This window comes from Ipomoea nil, unplaced genomic scaffold (assembly GCF_001879475.1).
Source record: "Ipomoea nil cultivar Tokyo-kokei standard unplaced genomic scaffold, Asagao_1.1 scaffold1568, whole genome shotgun sequence".
NCBI lineage: Eukaryota > Viridiplantae > Streptophyta > Magnoliopsida > Solanales > Convolvulaceae > Ipomoea > Ipomoea nil.
The window spans coordinates 256,913-274,528 of NW_017617996.1; the positions used below are offsets into that span (position 1 = coordinate 256,913).

The following is a 17,616-nucleotide window of genomic DNA, read 5'->3' on the forward strand; positions in this document are numbered from 1 at the left end:
TCCATGTCGATCCTTTGGGAGCTAAGACTACGTTGCTCAGCCACTGTGGGTAGTAAATTTCCTTGATGTGCCCTACGTTGAGTAATGCGGTCACCTCCTTTTTCACGAACTCTCTTCGTTCTGCCGACATATACCTTTTTCGCTGATGCACTGGTTTTCTGCTGGGGTCGACCGCGAGCTTGTGGGTTATGATCCTTCGATCTATGCCCGGCATGTCCTCTGGCCCCCACGCGAACACCGTGTGAGAACGGCGAATTACATCCACTATTTGGGCCCTTAGCTCTGGGCTTAAGCCTGTGCCGATCTTCACCACTCGGTCTGGTCTGGAGGGATCGAGAACTATGTCTTCTGTCTCTGACACGGGCTCGGCGCGGGGCCAGGCCTCTTCTTTTTTGAAAATTTTCTCCGCGATCGTGTGGACCTGTAAGTCCTTGCTGCCGATCTTCTTGCACGCCTTCACGTAGCAACTCCGGGCTGCCCGTCGGTCGCCTCTGATGACTCCTATTCCATTCGGAGTGGGGAACTTCATACACAGGTGTTCCACAGATATTATGGCCTTGAGGTCCTCTAGTGCTGGCCTTCCCAGTATGATGTTGTGGGCACAAGTGAGCCTTACCACGATGAACTCCATGTCCAGCTTGCGAGCGTTGGGGCTCGTGCCTATCTCCACGGGCAGGGTCACCGACCCTTCTGTTTCCACCGAATCCCCAGTAAACCCAGAGAGTGGAGTTCGTACCTCTTTGAGCTGGCCTCTAGGTAACCCTAACTTAGTGAAGGCGTCGTAGTACATCACGTTAACCGAGCTTCCCGTGTCGACCAAGATGCGATGTACGATCGTATCATTGATGTCCATCTTAATCACCAGTGCGTCGCGATGGGGTAGGGGGCCCTCGGGGAGGTCCTCGTCAGAGAAAGTGATGGCCTCCCGCCTCTGCTTCTTCCCTTTGGGAAGACTCACCACTTCTCCTACGTACAGCTGCCTGCTCCACTTCTTCCTCTCTGTGGGTGTGTCGCCGCCAGCTGGTCCACCGTAGATGAAATGTATGGTGTGTTTCTTTTGTCGTCTGGGCGCCATCTCGGTTTCTTTCTCGCTGTCATCCTCCTCCGATATCTGGTCGTGCTCCCTTTTCTTGGCGTTCGAGGTGGATGGCTCGGCCCCATCCCCCTTCCTCCAGACATTCTTTGGTGGATTTTTTGATGGATCGTGCTGCGGCTGTTGCTGCTGCCTGGATCGCTTGACAAAATGCCGGAAGTAGCCCTGCTGGATGAGTTCTTCTATCTGTCTCTTTAGCACATTACATTCGTCCGTGTCATGCCCGGGTTGCCTATGGAACCTGCAGTACTTTGCTTGGTCCCCTTTCGGGGAGACCTTCATGCATTCCGGTGGGAACTCGACTATTCACATCTCCTCAGCCTGTTTTAGGATGACACTGACGGGATGGGTAAGCGGAGTTAGGTTACGCAAGGGAACCAGGCGAGGCCGTTCATGGTCCCGGCCTTTCCCTGCAGCCGGGTGGTTCGAACGTCGCGCTTGGCTGGGCGGACCAGCTTTCCCAGGTTTTCCATTCTTCCTGCCGTCCTCCTCATCTTTCTTTTTCCTATCGACGTCCTCTGCCTCGGCATAGCGGCTAGCCGTCCTCATCAAATCTTCGTAAGAACGGGGGTGGTGGGCGTTTAGCTGCTTGTGAAAATACCCCGATCTCAAGGCATGGATGAATATCGGGATCGCCGCCTTGGAGTCGAAATCGTAGACATTGTTGACTTCCTTTTTCCACTTGATTAGGAAGTCTTTGAGGCTCTCGCCTCTATCTTGCTTTACTACACAGAGGTGAGAGAATGGTTTCTTACGCTGTATGCTACCGGAGAAGTATGTTAGGAAGCTTTTTGACAACTCCCCAAAATTTTGGATCGACCCGTCCGGGATGGTGTTGAACCAATCTTGGGCCGTTCCATCCAGGGTGGACAAGAACGCTCGGCACATGATGGCGTCCCCCGCCCCGATCATTACCATGGCAGCCTTGTACCTAGTCATGTGGACCCGTGGGTCAGTGGCTCCGGTGTACGCCTTGATGGCAGGTAACCTGAAGTCCCTCGGCAGGGGTACGTCCATGATGCTTGGGGAGAACGGTGCTGCCATCCGTACCTCAGGTTCCGGCGACTGTTCCCGTGCCTCCACCCTTCTTGCTAACTCCTCGATCCTTCTCTGCAGCCTTTCGACCAGGGCCGGCTCGTCAAGGTGTCGGCGCGGAGCCGGCTGCCGCTCCTCCCTGTGTCGTGGGGCTGGTTCCTCGACGTTTCGTCCATCCAAGTGTCGGTGTGGAACCTGCTCATTAACGCGTCGTTCGCCTGCTGAGTGCCGACGCGAAGCCGGCTCATCGCGTCGCTCCGTCGAGTGCCGACGCGGAGCCGGCTCATCGCGTCGCTCCGCCGAGTGCCGACGCGGGGCCGGTTCGTCGAAGCGTCGCTCATCCGAGTGTCGACGCAGAGCCGACTCGTCATCGTGTCGGCGCGGGGCCGGCACACGAGACTCGCCCATCCTTTCTACGGGCGATCTCTCAGCTTCCCTTTCCTCGTGTCGGCGAGGGCCTCTAGCGGAGGACCCCCCGGCACGCGACTCCGGCCTTTGCCGAGCGGGAGCCCCGTGTCCCAACCGTTCCAAGGCAGAGCGGGAGGGCCTAGGTTGCCGTCCGGCCGGTCCGCTCCTAGTGCGACGCCCTGCGTCCCTCGCGGCACGTGCTGCGTCTTGGGCGTCCACCCTCCGCGGGGATTCCACCTCTATTTCCTGAGGCGGGGGCGCTTGGCCTTGCAGTCCCATCGCCACTTGGTTCAGTGCCGCCGCCACTGCCTGCTGAATGGTCGCTTGGAGGTTCACGACTTGGTTCGCCCCTCCATTGTTGGGCTGATCTCGGAGGTCACCTCCATTGTTGAGTTGGTCTCGGAGGTCACCTCCGTTGTTGAGTTGGTCTCGAAGGTCCCCGGGCTTCCCGTTGTTGAGATGTTCTCGGAGGTCCCCTCCACGATTGTTGGTGAGTAGGTCACGGAGGTCACCTGAGGCGTTTCCATTGTTCACGTTGCGAGAACCGTGGGAGCTGCGGGACGCCATTCTTTCAAGCTTGTTGTTGAAAGAGAAAGGGAGTTGTGTTGTAGCCTGCTTGAGTATTGGATTCAGGCTCTCAACGAAAGCACCAATGACGGTAATAACGTTACCGGTAAATAATAATAACGATAATCTAATAGCGATGTGTCAGAGAGACAATAGTGGTATTGCTCTAGTTCTCAGTATAGAAAGTACAGTGTGTCTTTGCTAGCCGAGGAGATCCCTATTTATACTTAGAGTCCCAACGGTAACAACACGGACATAAATGAGGAGCCTGGTCTTTAAGTCTCTCTCATCAATGGGGGCTTCAATGCTGTCTTCAATGTCAGTAAAGGTGGCACTTGTTGGAATTCCTGACCGTTGGAGTTTCTATCCGTTGGGTTCCCATGTGACGCTGAGTCAAGAGTCCATGCCCATTTGTGATCCGGGTCGGGTGCCAGCCTATTATCCTGTCAGTGGTGTATTTGAGAAATTCGTGTTAGTGCCTTCCCGAGCGGTCAGTGCGACCATACTAATAGTTATACGAATATACACCATCCATGTTAGAAAATGCATACCAAAAAAACATGCACAAATTCGATACGCATCACCAGAACGCACCACTAGGTATGACTAAAAGCATCACACAGTGTTCAGAATACACCATTGGGGTGGTGAGTTATATGGTGTATTTTTTGGGTGTGTTGTGTGTTTTTTGGTGTATTTGTGCATTTCATTGTGGTATTTTTTCCTAACACTATTGGTGTCTTTTGTTAACACTGTTGGTGTATACTGACAAGCGACCGATATAAATAACCACTACAATTACCATAACACCCCCACTTACCAGGACGCGCTTAAATCTTTAAATCTTCAGAAATTAGCCGCTGCCGTTAGATTAAGCAGAATGGACGACGCTGATATGGCCGCACCGCCGCACCTAAAGCCACTGCCGCATATGAGCCTTATTATTATATATATATATATATATATATATATATATATATATATATATATATATATATATGGCCAAATGGGCATGGGACTTTTTGTTAAAAAAGAGTTAATTTCAGCAATGGTTCTCCGACTATATTGATTTTTCAAAATTAATCCTCGACTTTTAATTTGAACACTTTACATCTTTTGACTTTTAATGTCTTTCCATTTGAGGTCCTTTCGTCATATTACGGTAAATTAGACTTTAAATGAAAGGGTAAAGTAGTCATTTCATTTGCCTAATATATAATTCTTCGTATTTCTTCCTTGTATACTGATTTCGGACATCAGATTCACTTAATTGCTTAATCCCTAATGAAATTTTGTTCTTCGAGTATATTTAGGGATTAAGCAATTAAGTGAATCTAATGTCCGAAGTCGCGCATACAGGGGAAGAAATACGAAGAATTATACATTAGGCAAATGAAATGACTATTTTACCTTTTCATTTAAAGTTCAATTTACCTTAATCTGACGAAAGGACCTTAATTAAAAAGAAATTGAAAGTTAAGGGACGTAAAATGTCCAAATTAAAAGTCGAGAACTAATTTTGAAAAATCAATATAGTCGGAGGACCATTGCTAGAATTAACTTGTTAAAAAATTTATAAATAGTCGGACTTCATTTACGAAGTGCCTTAAATTTTTGGCGACAAAGCTTCCGGCGAAGAACCTCCCAGGCCACCATAGACGAATACCAGCGACGAAGCTGTCACTGAAAAGAGCTTAGGCGACGATTTCTTATAAGCTGTCACTGGAAAGAGCTTAGGCGACGAATTCTTATCTCCTATATCATTTGCTTTTTGGGGTTTTTTGATTAGTTGATTTCAAGATTTTTCTGCCCCGACCGCTGAACGGAGAAACCATGGCATCTCGAACCTTGGCGATCCATCTTTTCAGGAAGGTCCGAACCGTCCAATATGGGTCGCCCCGCCTCTTGCACCACGGGCCAGACACTGTGGAGGAGCTTCTCGATAGGCACATCGTCAAGGAGGAGAGGAGGAGTCTCAACGACGATGATAATGAAATCCTGACCCGCCAGCGGCTCACCAGCACTCGCCGCGAGGCGCTTAGTCTCTACCGGGACATCATCCGGGCTACCCGGTTCTTCATGTGGCCCGACTCCCGAGGCGTTCTCTGGCGTGATATTCTTAGAGAGAACACCCGGAAGGAATTCGAGGAGGCGCGATCCGAAAGGGACCCGGAAGTTATCACGCGTTTGCTCATTGGGGGTCGCGACGCTCTGCAATCTGCGCTTGATAAACTTGTTGAGAGACAGAAGCAAGAGATCCAGAAGCAACAAGGCAATTCAAAATCTTCTCCAATTTTGTGGTAATATTTTTATATGATTGTTTGATTTTCTCAATCAAATTATTCATGAACTATTATCTTTTTTCTTTAACTTTGCATTTTCATCTGTAAAGGTGAAACCCTCTATGAGTTTGCATATGCCCCCTAAACTGTTGAACTATATAAGATTTTATAAACTTCTGATATTTTCAAGGATTTATAAATTTGTTGCACTGAAAATATTTTCAATTTAGTGTCTTAATTCTTTTTCTCTGTATTTTTAGGCATTTAGCTAAATAATGTAGCTCATAGTTGTATAGGATTATGTGCTTTCCTTTTCTAATAAATGGATGGAGGGTTGTGTGATTTCCTTTTCGGGTTGTGTGAAGTAATGCCCCAGTGTGCTCAGACTTTGAAGGATGAGTATGGAAGCTCACCTCTGTTTAATTACCTTCTTAGCAGCCTGAGAAACTAACTTTTCATAATGTAGCAGTTTTCACTGAATGATGGTTTTCCACAACTTTTGATGGTGGCTAAGTGCTTGAATACTAGGTTAGTCAAGGGTGTGACAACATCTGAGAAGTTGAAATTTTTGTTTTTTGTTTTTTGTTTTTTGTTTTGTTTTGTTTTTTTTTTTTTTTTTTTGCATTCTTATGGTATATGTTTACCAAATAATGTATTTGCCATTCCAGCAACCAACTTTGCATATTAGTCTTGTGATGACTAACAATGATTGTTGCACTTTCATTTTCAATAAGTTGTCAAACTCTTACCTTTTAAAAAAAAAGGTTGTCAAACTCTTATGCATTTTGGGGATGTACTTACAATTGAAGGGAGCGCAAGCAAAGATGCGGTGTTTCTCTGTAATCACATGGAGGGCATGTTGTGTTCGAGTAGTATTTAGTTAGAGCACTTTTTAGTATTTAGATTATTTGGATTACTTTGCAGTTTGGTTTCTAAAAGGATCCTTTCTGTTTGCATGGGAATCATTGTACCCTCTTATTATATGAGGAAGAATTGGTAATAAAGGCAAGTAGAAATTTTAAGGGAAAACCCCAGGGAGTTTGGGATCTCAACAAAACCCCAGCCTTTATTCTTCTGTTCAGTATTTTTATTTACATTCCTTTGGCCCATGATGTCTTTGAGAATTAGCTTACAACAAACTCACTGATTTTAAAGCTTAGTTGGGGTGATTTTGTTGACGTGGTTTCATTTTAAGCTAAAGGCTCATCTTATTTGTTTATAAAATCGGGAGTGAAAATCTTTGCTTGTAATTTGTATCTATTTGTGTCTGATATCAGACGGAAAACATACAAGAATGAGTAAGTTGCTTGCTATATTAACATGCGTTTAGGTGATTGTAATTTACCTTTATGTGATGCCCCTTTGTTTGGTGCATAATGTTGACAGTGTTTATATTCTTTAAAATATAGGTATTGATATTATGGATTTGGAGGGTAGGAATTGAAATCACTAACATTGACATTGCTTGCTTGCGAATTTTTACTTGCTGGGAATTGCCAAATTGGTGATGGAAGATGGGAGGAAATGCCTGTAGTCATTTCCATATTTTATCCCCAGAAACAAAATTGATTCTTCCTCCCTTCCCTCTCTTTGAATTACATCTCCATTTATCTTACCATTCCCAACAAGTTAAAGTAATTCAAAGAAAAGCATCAACTTAGAATTTCCCATGGTTAAGTTTCCATTTATACAGGTTTATTATTATATAATAATAGTGCTTATTTATTCCAGTTTGATATTTCTTGGATACTCTTCCTTGTTACCTTGTTCACTTTAAGTACTATAAAAATTTCTTGGTTTTGCAGAGTGGAATCTCAAAACAAGCATGCTATTTTAGGTTATGACTCTCATTGGATTCAGACAGCAGGTAACTCGGGTCAGGGTCAAGTTTATTGATCTCCAGAACAGATTTATTAAGAGGATATGGGGAATGTGAGGGGATCAATGAGAGAGGTTGACCATTTATGTCCTCATTTTGCTTGAGTTTGAGTCAGAGGCCTGGAGATTGCGGTGATGCCAATGGCTTTATCTCTCGAAGCGCCATTAGAGGGTTCTTTAGAAAACAATATATTGTCAACACAAAATCTTCCATGTATTGACATAGAGATTAAAGGAAAAACAATTGCTTAAGAAGCACAAGGTAGTCCAATAGCTAAACTAGCTACTAGAATGGTATTCAAAGGGATCTATTAATTGTTTGAGTGTTGAAGTAAGATATTGTCCAATTTTATAGCTAAACTACTAAAATGTTTTTCATGCTTTTATCATTAATTCTACAATACTGTAGGTTCTGTTGAAATAATAGTATTAAATTTTTTATGATAATAATAATAATAATAATAATAAAATCCAAAACTCTTAATATAATTTTTCTAATAATAATAATAATAATAATAATAATAATAATAATCTAAAACTCTTAATATAACAGGGCGTTTGGTTGGAGGGATTTTAAATTTCCTTCCCACTTAATTCCCACCTAATTCCAAAGGCCATTAAATTCCGTAGTTTGGTTGGAGGGAATTGCAATTCCATGGAATTGCAATTCCCCCATTTTCATGGAATTAAAATCCAATGTCCCCCCTGGTATTTTAATTTTTGGAAAAAAAAGATAGTGATGAGTCAAAATTACCCCTTCCTTTTTTAACCTAAAATAAATGTCTAACAACAATAATGAACATTTTTGACTTTATACTACTTATTCCCTTTCAATTCCCATGTATACCAAACATTGGAATTGAAATTCCCAGTAATTCTATTCCTGTCAACCAAACACTGGAATTTAAATTCCCACTTTATTCCCAGTAATTCAACTCCCAAGGAATTACAATTCCTTTCCCACATAATTCCCCCCCTCCAACCAAACGCCCTGTAAGTTCTTAATTAAATTTTCCTATTAAATCTGTTTATAACAGTAATTACAAATATAGAATTAGGAAAAATTAGCCGGATTTCTAATATAATTTTCTTATCATATTTTAATTAATTCATACTTTACTTAATATATCTTATATAAAAGGCTTATTTCCTTTTTTATTATATTGATCCATATGTTAATCTGTTTATTATGATAATCTATCGGCGATCTGAATCGTTGGAAATCTCCGCCTCATGGAGGCGAACACGGAAAGTGGTGGAAGACCGCCTGAAGAAGCAGAAGAAATCCTCCAGAACGTCCGGTGTCTGCTAGGGTTATTGCGTCGCGACTGGTATGCCATCTCCGACGAAGCGATACGCTGTTTCCGGGACGGTAAACCACTGCCGAGACCATCTCGTGCCTTCGTCTGTCCAGCGCCAGTCCATTGCCATCGGAATCGAGAGGATCAGACGCCATTGTCGCAAAGTTGCGATCGCGAAGCAGTTTCGTCTTCGACAGCGTCGGAGGCCACCTACGCCGGCGATGGACGACCACACCTCGATCTCTGGGGCCTCCTCGGGCACTCAAAGGAGCGATCGCCATGCTCAGATTGCCAACCCCAAGACCAAATCGTACTATCTCTTTGATGGCTATGCTCACCTTTCCTCTGGTCTTACTTGTGGCCTTGCTGGCCTTTCTGCCGGTATGACAATCGGCATTGAGGGAGTCTCCGTCGCTGAACCTCTATGGGTTAAACTCATTTGCATCTTCGCCGCACATTTTTTCGTGTTGTTGCAGCAGAATTAGTGGAATGAGGATTTGAATTCACGTTCAATCTTTGGTGAGTAGTAAACTACAATTTAAGTCTATTGCTTGCAAGAAGAGTTGTGATTTCACATTGAATATTTGCAGTCTTAAACAAGATGGTGGCGGAGGCTTGTGGGTGATCCAGTAATGGCGCCGGGTGGGCCTTACATGGTTTGGAGACTCCGGCCAATGTAGTGGCGGTGCCGGGGAGTCAACAATTTCGGCCTAAGTTTTGATCTTTCGGAGAAAGAATGCGAAACATTGACAAGATGCAAAAGACCGAGAGAAAAAGATGAAGGGTAAAATAGGAAATAAAATATAAAATCTATTCCTGAGACGCGCTGATGAGCGGGTTCGACACCGACACTTGGATGGACGGAACGTCGAGGAACCAGCTCCGCGTCGACACTCAGATGGACGGCACGCCGATGAGCTAGCTCCACGCCGACACGTAGAGGAGCGACAGTCGGCCCCGTGTAGGCACCCTGACGAGTCGGCCCTGGTCGAGAGGCTGCAGAGAAGAATCGAGGAGTGAGCAAGAAGGGTGGAGGCACGGGAGCAGTCGCCAGAACCCGAGGTGCGGATGACAGCACCATTCTCCCCAAGCATCATAGACGTACCTTTGTCGAGGGACTTTAGGTTGCCGGCCATCAAGGCGTACACGGGGGCCACCGACCCACGCGTCCACATGACAAGATACAAAGCTGCTATGGTAATGATCGGGGCAGGGGACGCCATCATGTGCCGAGCATTCTTGTCTACCCTGGATGGAGCGGCCCAAGACTGGTTTAACACCATCCCGGATGGGTCGATCCGAGACTTTGGGGAGTTGTCCAAGAGCTTCCTGACATACTTCTCCGGTAGCATACAACATAAGAAACCCTTCTCTACCTCTGTGTAGTAAAGCAAGATAGAGGCGAGAGCCTCAAAGACTTCCTGATCAAATGGAAAAAGGAAGTAAATAATGTCTACGACTTCGACTCCAAGGCGGCGATCCCGATATTTATCCATGCCTTAAGATCGGGGTATGTCCACAAGCAGCTAAACACCCACCCACCCCCGCTCTTACGAAGATTTGATGAGGACGGCTAGCCGCTATGCCGAAGCAGAGGACGTCGACAGGAAAAAGAAGGACGAAGAGGATGGCAGGAAAGGTGGGAAGCTGGTCCGCCCAACCAGGCACCACGCTCGAACCACCCGACCGCAGGGAAAGGCCGAGACCACGAACGACCTAGCTGGTCCCCTTGCGTAATTTAACTCCTTTTACCCATCCCGTAAGTGTCATTCTAAAGCAGGCTGAGGAAATGGGAATGGTGGAGTTCCCGCCAGAGTGCATGAAGGTCTCTCCGAAAGGAGACCAGACAAAGTACTGCAGGTTCCATAGGCAACCTGGGCACGACACAGATGAATGTAACGTGTTGAAGAGACAAATAGAAGAACTCATACAGCAGGGCTACTTTTGACATTTCGTCAAGCGGTCCAAGCAGCAGCAACAGCCGCAACATGATCCACTAAAAAATCCACCAAAAAATGTCTGGAGGAAGGAGGATGGCGCCGACCCGTCCACCTCGAACGCCAAAAAGATAGAACACGACCAAATATCTGAGCAGGATGATAGCGAGAAGGAAACCGAGGTGGCGCCCAGACGACAAAAGAAGCACACCATACACTTTATCTATGGTGGACCTGCGGGGGGCGACACACCCACAGAGAGGAAGAAGTGGAGTAGACAACTGTACGTGGGAGAAGTGGTAAGTCTTCCCAAAGGAAAGAAGCAGAGGCGGGAGGCTATCACTTTCTCTGACGAGGACCTCCTGCCCCATCGCGACGCACTGGTGATTAAAATGGACATCAATGATATGATCGTGCATCGCATCCTGGTCGACACGGGAAGCTCGGTCAACGTGATGTACTAAGACGCCTTCACCAAGTTAGGGCTACCCAGGAGCCAGCTCAAAGAGGTACGAACTCCACTCTCTGGGTTTACTAGGGATTCGGTGGAAACAGAAGGGTCGGTGATCCTACCCGTGGAGATAGGCATGAGCCCCAACATTCGCAAGCTGGACATAGAATTCATCGTGGTAAGACTCACTTGCGTGCATAACATCATATTGGGGAGGCCGGCACTTGAGGAACTCAAGGCCATAGTGCCGGTGGAATACTTGTGTATGAAGTTCCCTACTCCGAATGGGATAGGAGTCGTCAGAGGAGACCAGCGAGCAGCCCGCAGTTGCTACGTGAAGGCATGCAAGAAGATTGGCAGCAAGGACCTACAGGTCCACACGATCGCGGAGAAAATTTTCAAAGAAGAAGAGGCCTGGCCTCGCGCCGAGCCCGTATCAGAAACGGAAGATATAGTTCTAGATCCCTCCAGACCAGATCGAGTGGTGAAGATCGGCACAGGCTTAAGCCCAGAGCTAAGGGCCCAGATAGTGGATGTAATCCGCCGTTCCCGCGCGGTGTTCGCATGGGAGCCAGAGGACATGCCAGGTATAGATCGAAGCATCATAACCCACAAGCTCGCAGTCGACCCCAGCGGAAAACCGGTGCATCAGCGAAAAAGGTATATGTCGGCAGAACGAAGAGAGTTCGTGAAAAAAGAGGTGGCCGCGTTGCTTCATGTGGGGCACATCAAGGAAATTTACTACCCGCAGTGGTTGAGCAACGTAGTCCTGGATCCCAAAGGATCAACGTGGAGGATGTGTGTGGACTACACGGACCTCAATAGGGCATGCCCTATGGACCATTTTTCACTACCCAACATAGATCAGTTGGTGGATGAGACGACAAGATGCGAACTTATGAGCTTCATGGACGCCTTCCGCGGGTACCATCAGATATCCATGCATGAGGAGGACGCCGAGAAGACCGCCTTCACCACTCCCGAGGGGATATTCTGCTACTTGGTCATGCCTTTCGGATTGAAGAATGCCGGGGCCACATACACTCGCATGGTGGCAAAACTATTTAAAACGGTGTTGAGACGAAACATGGAAACATACGTGGACGACATGATCGTCAAAAGTCGTAAGGCCACCTCCCATGTCGAGGATCTCAGCGAGGTATTTTCCATTATGAAGAAATTTAATTTGCGCTTGAACCCAAAAAAATGCACCTTCGCCGTTGATGGGGGCAAATTTTTGGGCTTCATGGTCACTAGGAACGGCATTGAGCCGAACCCAGAAAAGGTAAGGACTATCTTTGATATGGAGCCTCCGTGGTCCATAAAGGAAGTCCAGAGGCTCAACGGGCGTCTGGCGGCTTTAGGCCATTTCCTATCTAAATCGGCTGAACGATCCCTCCCCTTCTTCCAAATCTTGAAAAAGAACAAAGGGTTCGAGTGGACGCTAGATTGTCAAAAGGCCTTTGAGGAATTGAAAAAATATTTGTTGTCCCCACCCCTGCTTGCAAAGCCAGAGGCAGGTGAAACCTTAATTTTGTACTTGGGCGTGTCACAGGGTGCGATCAGCTCCGTACTGGTCTAAGAAGAAGGAGGGACTCAGCGTCCCATCTACTACGTAAGTAAAACCCTGCACGACGCAGAACTCCGGTACAGTGTGTTGGAGAAGACAATATTTGCCATAGTCACTTCATAAAAAAGGTTCGCTCATTACTTTCAAGCTCACCCCATCCACGTGCTCTCACACCAACCGTTGGGGAGCTTCCTCCGGAATACTAACAGCTCCGCCAGGATGGCACGGTGGGCCATGCACCTCAGTCAGTTTGACATAGATTTCAAACCGAGGCCCGCCATCAAAGGCCAAGCTCTTGCAGACTTTATAGTGGAGTGCACAGCTCGGGAAGTGACAGACCAAGTAGAAACTGAAGATGGAGGGTGGTGGACCTTGTCCACAGATGGTTCCTTCAACAGCAAAGGTTGCGGCGGCGGCGTAGTGCTCGTCACTCTGGAGGGATTCCGCGCCTACTATGCCATCCGATTCCACTTCAAGTTATTTAACAATGAGGCGGAATATGAGGCCCTCCTCAATGGGCTGCGGTTGGCAGCAGGACTACGAGCTAAAAAGGTCCGAATTCGATGCGATTCCAAGCTGGTAGTTAGCCAGGTGTCTGGGGAGCATGAAGCCAATGAAGGAAGCATGCTGAAATATAGAGACGCGGTGCTGAGAACCCTGCGCGAGTTTGAGGGATATGAGATACACCAGGTACCAAGAGAGCAGAACGCCGACGCCGACATGCTCTCAAAACTAAGTACCGGAGTCCCCAGCCACATCAGGAAGATCGCTCGGCTAGAAGACCTCGAGACTTCAAGTATCGATGTTTCGTGGGTCTTCCCTGTGCAGACTAAGGAGCTATGTTGGATTGACCATATCAAGCGATACAAGGCAGATGGCTCCTTACCACAAGACGAGGCAGACGCAAAGGTAACAAAGTTACGGGCACCCAGCTACGTCGGCTCGGGCAATAAGCTACACAAACGCTCTTACAACGGCACGTTACTGAGGCGTCTATACCCAGATGAAGCCAAGTTGGTGATAAAAGATGTCCACGAGGGGGTATGCTCCGCGCACCATTGCACGGCGCATCATGTTACAAGGGTATTTTTGGCCCAAAATGCTGAGGGACTGCACCGAGTATACAAAGCGATGTCCCAAGTGCCAAGAATTCCAGGCACTACCAGGTCGACCTGCGACAAACTACACCCCGGTAAGCACCGCGATTCCTTTTTCAAGATGGGGAATTGACCTGGTAGGGGCCCTTCCCACGGGGACCGGAAGTAGGGGTGGAAATAGGCCAGGCCGAGCCAGGCTTTTTAAAGTTAGGCCTGGGCCTGTTAGGAAAACTTAAAGCCTGGGCCTGGGCCTAGGCCTGTATGTAGGCTTTTTTTTAGGCTCAAGCCTGAGCCTACAGTAGGCCTGGCCTGGCCTGAAGCCTTTTTAAAAGCCTATTTAGTAAAAAGGCTTTTAAAAAGGCTTCAAAATAGGTTCTAAATAGGCTTTTAGTCTATTTAAATAGGCTCAAAGCCTATTTAAAGCCTACATTTTAAAGCCTTTTAAATATTATATATATATGAATATACCTATAAAAAATAATTATATTATTAAGTTACAATCAAGTGAATCAACCAATATTCATAAATGACAAAACTAAGTTCATATTTTATAATAAAATGTCAAACAACACCTACAAGTTTAATAAGTACGAGTTCATAATACAAAAACCATACAAGTTTGATAACATCAAGTCTACATGTCCATAATACAAAAGTCCATCACAAATTCACAACTCACAAGTTTAACAACAACAGAAATCATAAGTTCACAATACAAACATGAAACATTAAACATAATAACAACAATAGCATTCAAACATAAAATGAAACAAGTCATGGCTTCAACATAATCTCCTGTTGTCCAGAATCTCCCTACACAATGAAAAAAATTGAGAATAAATAATGAAGTCAATTACAAGTTCAAGTTCTCATAATTAAAGTAACAAGCAGTAATATAAAATAATATAAAATATTAAAGTAACAAGTACATTCTTACCTTTTGTTTTTTCTTCAGCCCGTACTTGTTACGAAGCCAATCCCCACCACAAATAAGAGCTTCAATAGATTCCTCATTTAAGCTAGCACGATATTCATCAATGACTCTTCCCTCGGCACTAAATGTGGATTCAGATGCCACACTTGAAATAGGAACAGCTAGTATATCAGAAGCCATCTTTGATAAAACTTTAAACTTTGGACTATTATTTTTCCACCACGCCAAGGCACAAAAGGATGAAGTAGAAGAAGGAATAAAAAGATTTTCCTCAAGATAAGTCTCCAACTCTGATTTCGTAAGAGGAATTGATTGACTTTGGTAGACCATACTCAATAATTCTTGCATCCCTTTATCCATTTGTTGTCCACCATCAACCAGAGTGCTGCTTTCAACATTGACTTCACTATGTCCACTAGTAGAAGAAGCATCTTGACTATACAAGTTCACATAATCAAGATATAAATCTTCTAATGCCCTTTTCACCTTCTCCACATTCTTTTCAACATCACTTGGTGTTTTATACAATAAGGGAAAAGTTATCTTAATACCATTTAATTTCATCCTTGGATCTAAAACACATGCAATAGACATTAACAAATTACACTCCCCCCAATATTTGTCAAATTTTGCTTTCATAGGTTTTGCCATCTCACGCATGAACATGTCAAAACACTCAGCTGCATTATCAATAACCTTTTTCACCCTTTGAATTTCAGCAAGATACAAGTTAGAAGTAGGGTAATCACTACCTGAGATGACATGAGTTTCATCATTAAAAACCTCCAAAAGTTTACAAACCTTCTCAATCTTGTCCCAATCCTCAAATGATGGTGCATACTTATAATGGGGCTCTTTTTCATTGTAATCTGAAAATGCATGCTTAAATTTACTTGCAGTACACAACATCAAGAATGTGGAGTTCCATCTTGTTGGACAATCAAGAATAAGTTTCCTTTCTTTCAATCCTTTTAATTCAACAACTTCATGGAATGACTTTAGCCTTGCATCTGAAGAATTTATAAATTTCACACTTTCACGAACATTATGAATGACATCTTTAATAGTGTTAAGGCCATCTTGCACCAACAAATTCAGAATGTGAGCACAACATCTAACATGAAAAAGTTGACCATCAAGTACTAACTTACTGCTCAATGACATGTTTTCTTTCAAACTTCTAACACAAGAGTCATTGTAAGATGCATTATCAACAGTTACTGAGAATATTTTATTCTCAATGCCCCATCCTCTCAAACACTTGAAAATAGCATTTGCTATATCTGTTCCTCGTCGAGGAGGAGGCACTTTGACAAAATTCAAAACTCTCTTCTGAAGGTTCCAACTTGCATCAACAAAATGACCTGTCACAACCATGTACTCAACTACTTGGTGACTTGACTTCCACATGTCTGTTGTAATGCTAACCTTACTCACATTATTCAAAATCCTTTTCAAAGTATTCTTTTCAGCTTCATACAATTGCAAACAATCACTTCTTGTTGTTTTACGACTGACTCTTCTAAAATTTGGATTTGCATATTCAAAAGCCCACATGAACATGTCATCCTCTACGATGCTAAATGGTCGCTCATGCACCATAATTCCACTAGCAATAATCTCTCTCATCTTTTCATTGGAGTATTTAGCATTAGGAACAATAAAGGGATTACCACCACATTCACTAGGCGGCCGAAATTGTATCGTTGTTTGTTTATTTTCTCGAGAGATATGCAACTTCCGTTGCAGGCAAATCTCTGAGTGCCTCTTAAGATGGCTAGTGCTTGCACCCTTTCCACCAGTAGAGTATTTTTCCTTACAATACAAACACACTGCTTTCTTTGTACCATTAACAAGTTCAATTTCTTCAAAATCATTCCATACCGGAGATGTTTTTTTCCGCTTTTTTGTTAAGATTGAATCATTATCAACCCTATTGACTTCTTCAGAATTGTTACTTTCAATTGGTTGACTTGAAGAAATTGATGGAGTTGTAGTTGTAACTTGCACATTCACTTCTTCAGGAATAGATTCATTTGTATTGTTACTTGTCATCCTATATAATTTTATAATTATTCAGCCATTAAAACACATAAACAAAGTAACATCTAAGTATCTAATATTAATTATTATAAACAACTAAACTATAAACTTTATAGTAATAAACTAATTATAGTAAAAAAAAAAACTAATTATGTTTAGTTGTTTATAATAATTAATATTATAACTAATCAATTTATTAGTCTGCTTAACTAATCAATAAACTGAGTAATAATTGTTTATAGTAATAAACTAATTAAATTGCTCATTGCAGACTTGCAGTTCCTTATTAGTGTATAACTAATCAATTTATTAGTGCATAAGTGCATAAAATTATTTATTTAGTTATTTATTTATTTAGTTATTTGAACTAAATAATAACTACTGTCAATTACTTTGTTGACCATATACAATCACTGTGTCCTTTAATTAGCAGATTCATTACTTGATCTTTGCTTTCAATAGGTTTATTACGTGTATGGGTTCATGCTATTGGTTTTTATTATTCTGATAATTGTCAGAGTGTGTGTGATAAATTGATAATCGTGGCCACATATTTCTGCTTAAACAACACTCAGGCCTGTGTATATTAAATAACAGTCAAGGCAGTATGCATATTACTTCAATAAACAGGTGATGAAACGCAGGTCTGAGTGTCTACTTCAATAAACAATTAAACAAACAAACGTATATTAATAAAACTAACCTCCGATCGCCGGTCGCCGGTCGCCACCAAGCAGATAGCAGAAAAGCAGTCTGAGTCGTCCAACTGCGGTCGCCGCTTGTCCAACTCCGGTCGCCACCTCGCCACGCCGCCTCACCGCCCGCAGCCTCGCCGGAGTCGCGTTAGTCGATTCGAAGATTTCGATTTTTGGGGAAGAAACGAGTACAGGACAGTTTGTGTCCACAAAGCCACAAACGCAGACAGTCCTAGGGTTATCAGATATTGACTTTATACTTATATATATATATACTGGGTTATATTGTAATTATTACAAAATATTAGTTATAAAATATAATATA

General features: G+C 44.1%; 3 protein-coding genes across 5 annotated transcripts; 1 reads left to right on the plus strand and 2 right to left on the minus strand.

Moving 5' to 3' along the window:
- Positions 1-4,670: 4,670 nt before the first annotated feature.
- Positions 4,671-7,649, plus strand: LOC109189873. 3 transcript variants are annotated; one of them, XR_002055651.1, is made up of 3 exons: positions 4,671-5,403; positions 6,900-7,057; positions 7,191-7,649. XR_002055651.1 is itself a non-coding variant. In XM_019340495.1 (3 exons), the coding sequence occupies exons 1-2, from the start codon at positions 4,937-4,939 to the stop codon at positions 5,862-5,864; spliced, it is 477 nt and encodes a 158-aa protein (XP_019196040.1). In that variant the 5' UTR covers positions 4,671-4,936; the 3' UTR covers positions 5,865-5,913; positions 7,191-7,641. The 3 variants fall into 3 exon arrangements, 2 of the variants coding, with proteins under 2 accessions (XP_019196040.1, XP_019196041.1); XM_019340495.1 differs by lacking the exon at positions 6,900-7,057 and adding an exon at positions 5,855-5,913 and having other exon boundaries at positions 7,191-7,641; XM_019340496.1 differs by lacking the exon at positions 6,900-7,057 and having other exon boundaries at positions 4,673-5,403; positions 7,191-7,623.
- Positions 7,650-14,261: 6,612 nt separating this feature from the next.
- LOC109189900 (zinc finger BED domain-containing protein DAYSLEEPER-like) lies at positions 14,262-15,169 on the minus strand. The gene is made up of 2 exons (XM_019340522.1): positions 14,557-15,169; positions 14,262-14,432 (listed from the first exon to the last, which is right to left on the minus strand). The coding sequence occupies exons 1-2, from the start codon at positions 15,145-15,147 to the stop codon at positions 14,394-14,396; spliced, it is 630 nt and encodes a 209-aa protein (XP_019196067.1). The 5' UTR covers positions 15,148-15,169; the 3' UTR covers positions 14,262-14,393.
- Positions 15,170-15,241: 72 nt separating this feature from the next.
- Positions 15,242-16,608, minus strand: LOC109189880 (zinc finger BED domain-containing protein RICESLEEPER 1-like). Its single transcript, XM_019340502.1, has 2 exons — positions 15,355-16,608; positions 15,242-15,259 (listed from the first exon to the last, which is right to left on the minus strand). Exons 1-2 carry the CDS (start codon positions 16,606-16,608, stop codon positions 15,242-15,244), a joined length of 1,272 nt encoding a protein of 423 aa, XP_019196047.1.
- Positions 16,609-17,616: the final 1,008 nt, after the last annotated feature.

Coding starts and splice junctions, on each gene's coding strand:
- LOC109189880 (XM_019340502.1), bottom strand. CDS start 16,608: ATGACAAGTAACAATACAAATGAATCTATTCCTGAAGAAGTGAATGTG.
- LOC109189900 (XM_019340522.1), bottom strand. CDS start 15,147: ATGTCTATTGCATGTGTTTTAGATCCAAGGATGAAATTAAATGGTATT. Junction 14,433..14,556: donor GGCTGAAGAAAAAACAAAAG/GTAAGAATGTAC, acceptor TTCATTGTGTAG/GGAGATTCTGGACAACAGGA.
- LOC109189873 (XM_019340495.1), top strand. CDS start 4,937: ATGGCATCTCGAACCTTGGCGATCCATCTTTTCAGGAAGGTCCGAACC.